Below are 3,509 nucleotides of genomic sequence, written 5' to 3'. Positions count from 1 at the left end.
CACTTTAAAATGGCACTGGATGGAAGTTGAACCCACACAACATCAATTTGTTCTCTTACTTTGCAGAAAAATGGAGGCCTCTTCTTTACCCTCAATAAACACTTGGCCAAGTTAAGAGGTTCCATCAATAGACTACAAGAGTTGCAACATCTGCATGAATGTGTTGAAAATTTGGTTCATCAATACTCTTCTGCATGAGGTTTTGGAATTCAAGAGTCGCCAAAAATGTACAGATTATTAATTTACGAATTAACATTAACTAATTATTAAAATTAAACTCTTAGAATATTAAGTATACTAATTGTAGAGATTGTTTATTTAAGGGTTATGATCATATTGATCTAGGTATATTGTAATTTATAAACTTATTTCAAAAGATTTAATGTAGCATACAAAGGAGTGCATGCATGAATTTCAATCAATTATGAGAGGTGGGGATCACAACTGAAGGTTAATAAGTTCTTGCGTTCTTGAGATCATCTTCAAAGCCATGGGGAATTTGAAGGTTGTTCGGACAACTTCTCTTCTAACATGTTAAAGGATGTTGAAATAGTCACATTTTCCATGTTTGAATCATTAAATATACAAATTAGAATAGTTGTTTCAAGAAAAAGAACAAAAGACTACAATAAAAACATGTTTTACCGACAAAATAATTATCGACGGTTTCAAATTCGTCAATAAATATTAATTATCGCGGACAAATTTTACTATTTTATTTACTGACAAATATATTAGTTGCTAATATATTGATGATTTATTTTTCTGACAAATCTGAGGTCATTCGTAAATTTTTTAAAGAAATTCACTCAAAATTTGGGAATTTCCTCTTCCAAATTTACTTCCAATGAAATTGATATTTTATTCTCTTAGTGTTTCCCGCACTCCGTTATCTTCCTTTGTATTAACTCATTTTGTTACTTTTACTTTTCTTATTGTAAAGTTGATTTATTTTTAATTGAGTAAATAGTTTGTCGCATCGTCTATATGTAGAAAAAAAAAACTAATGTTAACCAAGGAAAATGACACTTGACTTATTTTTAACTCAAATATATTTTTCTTATCTCACAATATTATTTATTTATTTATAAAATAAGAATCATATGAAAAAATCATGGTAGAAAAGTAAGAAGAAAAAGAATCTTATTCCTTATCTTGAATTTTGTCATTCATCTTCTTTATTTGTAAACTTAATTTAAATGAATTCGATTGGATTAACTCATTAAGTGATCAACCCGTAATAAATCGAGTTAGGTCAAGTAATCGATTTAACATATATAGTTAATATTAATATTTTTGAAATAGTCTATTTTATCTTTGGTTTGTTATAAAATAGATTAAATAAAGTTAGTAGGATTTGTTGAGTTTGAAATATATATATATATATATTTATTTATTGTAGTACATTATACTATTGTCGTATTTAAAAACAATTAAAATAAGAGCACCAAAAGAAAATTATAAAATATAATAAAAATAAATAATTCAATTCAGATCTGATTTACTATCACAATCTTATATATTTGATGATTGAATTTAACATTATTCTTTATGAGCATTTTCATTTGTTACTACCCACTATTCTTCTTTTAAATCTAACAGGAGTTTGTTTCAAAATTCATGTAAAATTTTCAAAATCATATAATTGGAGGCACAACATTAACTCAAACATAAAATTGGAGGCACATTTCCATCTCAGTTTTAAACTGTGCATAAAAGGGCCAAAAGAAATAAATTCAAATTCTGCAAATTCAATAGAGGGTCTAAAAACCAACATTCAAACCCTCATTGGATTAAAATAATCATAACACAACAATATTATAATGGACAACGTAGATACAATCAAATAGATTAGGAACCAATGGAAATTCCACTATTAACCACAATTATTCACGTTTATTTATAACATAATCAACCTATTTGAAAAAAAAAACAATATAAGCATGGAAATAAAAAGACCTTCCAAGATGGTGAGTCAAAAGCAAAGAAGATAGCTTCTTTGAATTGATCCTTATGTGATGCAAACTGGCAATATCTTAAGTTGATAGTCAATTGCAGCCTCAAGAGCTGGTGAAATTGTGGACCTAACCTGAAAAAAAAAGTGTCAGCTTTCAAGAAAATCCAGAAGCAGCGTAGGAGTAAAAGATAATCACAGGACCGACCAAGAAAGGTGCCTTTGATGAAGCAGAAGCATCAAAAGTTCCTCCTCCTAAAAATCCAGTGCGTGGTGTTCCTTTCAAAGAAGATATCACAGAAAGTAATATTGGCTCAACACGTTGACTAACTTCTTCTTCTGGGTTTGAGTGAACACAGACACAAAACAGAGCAGTCCAACCTCTGCAACAGCACCAGGAAGAATATTTGTCTTCAGAGCCTATTGACATATAGGTTCTGAAGTTTATAAATTCTTGAAAAAGAAGAGTAACCGAAAAAGATATGCAGCTGAGTTTATTTGAATTTAATTCCAAGAAATTACCAAAGACCAATTTTGAAAACTTAATAACTCTTAATTTCAATCCCAAGAAACATGAAAAAGAATAATTATATAAATAATTAGTTAAATAAAATATAGTTGTACCGTATCAATTGCGAAACCATCACTAGCATTTGTCCATGGACTCTCACTCGCCTGTTGATCTCTTCTTCCTTCTATTACTCCAATGATAGTAGCCTGGGAGAAGAAGGGAGAAAACAGAGAGAATGAAATGTCTGAGCTTCCCAAGAGTTTTAGAAAGAAATGAAATGTTTAAATCTTAAAGAAAACAAATCTTTTATAGTAAAGAGAGTAACGGGTGTCTTTTGAGATGATCCGGGTGTTAAAAATAAACCTTATATTAAACTAGTTAAATAGATTTAAATAATATTTAAAAGTTAAGAAGGTAATATATATATATATATATATATATATATATATATATATATATATATATATATATATATATATATATATATATTCGTGTGAATTTTAAAATAAATAAATAAAAATAGTATTAATTATTACTATTAATAGTAAATAACTCTCATTTAAGATATAAAAGAAATCATTACATTAACTTTTAGTTATTAGTAAATTAAAATTTAGAAAACGATAATAGTAATTATTCTTATTATTATTATAAAACACAAAACAACAAGGAAAAGATTACTACTAGAAACAACATCTCCTTCTTTCCCAAACATTCAAAGTTAAGAAAAAAAAAATATCTTCGATATAATTATGAGTGTACACCTTATTACTCTTATCAGATGTCTTTTATTCTTAATACTTCCAATTAGATAAACAAAGTCTACACTTTAGACTTTGAAAGGAACGATAAATCCACAATTCTCAGGTTACCCTAAGGACAAATTGCTCTGTTACCAAAAATATAACATGTTAGATAGGAATATAAAGTTAACTTTCAATCATCTAGCAACCATAAAAAGCAAGCTTTATGTACAAGATACTAAGATGAAAACTATTTACAAACAACTAATTTAAAATAACTAAACATTTGTTATTCCTCCAT

At 27.6% G+C, this 3,509-nt stretch overlaps 1 protein-coding gene across 2 annotated transcripts; it reads right to left on the bottom strand.

The window, feature by feature from the left end:
• Positions 1-1,817: 1,817 nt before the first annotated feature.
• On the bottom strand, positions 1,818-2,717 carry LOC108340182 (proteasome activator subunit 4-like). 2 transcript variants are annotated; one of them, XR_001833174.2, is made up of 3 exons: positions 2,579-2,717; positions 2,163-2,374; positions 1,818-2,089 (listed from the first exon to the last, which is right to left on the bottom strand). XR_001833174.2 is itself a non-coding variant. In XM_017577396.2 (3 exons), the coding sequence occupies exons 1-3, from the start codon at positions 2,605-2,607 to the stop codon at positions 2,012-2,014; spliced, it is 282 nt and encodes a 93-aa protein (XP_017432885.1). In that variant the 5' UTR covers positions 2,608-2,717; the 3' UTR covers positions 1,818-2,011. The 2 variants fall into 2 exon arrangements, 1 of the variants encoding a protein (XP_017432885.1); XM_017577396.2 differs by having other exon boundaries at positions 2,163-2,337.
• Between the last annotated feature and the right edge of the window lie 792 nt (positions 2,718-3,509).

This window comes from Vigna angularis, chromosome 5, assembly GCF_016808095.1.
Source record: "Vigna angularis cultivar LongXiaoDou No.4 chromosome 5, ASM1680809v1, whole genome shotgun sequence".
Taxonomy (NCBI): domain Eukaryota; kingdom Viridiplantae; phylum Streptophyta; class Magnoliopsida; order Fabales; family Fabaceae; genus Vigna; species Vigna angularis.
The sequence above is the reverse complement of the archived record's forward strand: the minus strand, read 5'-3'. Positions and strand labels throughout refer to the sequence as shown.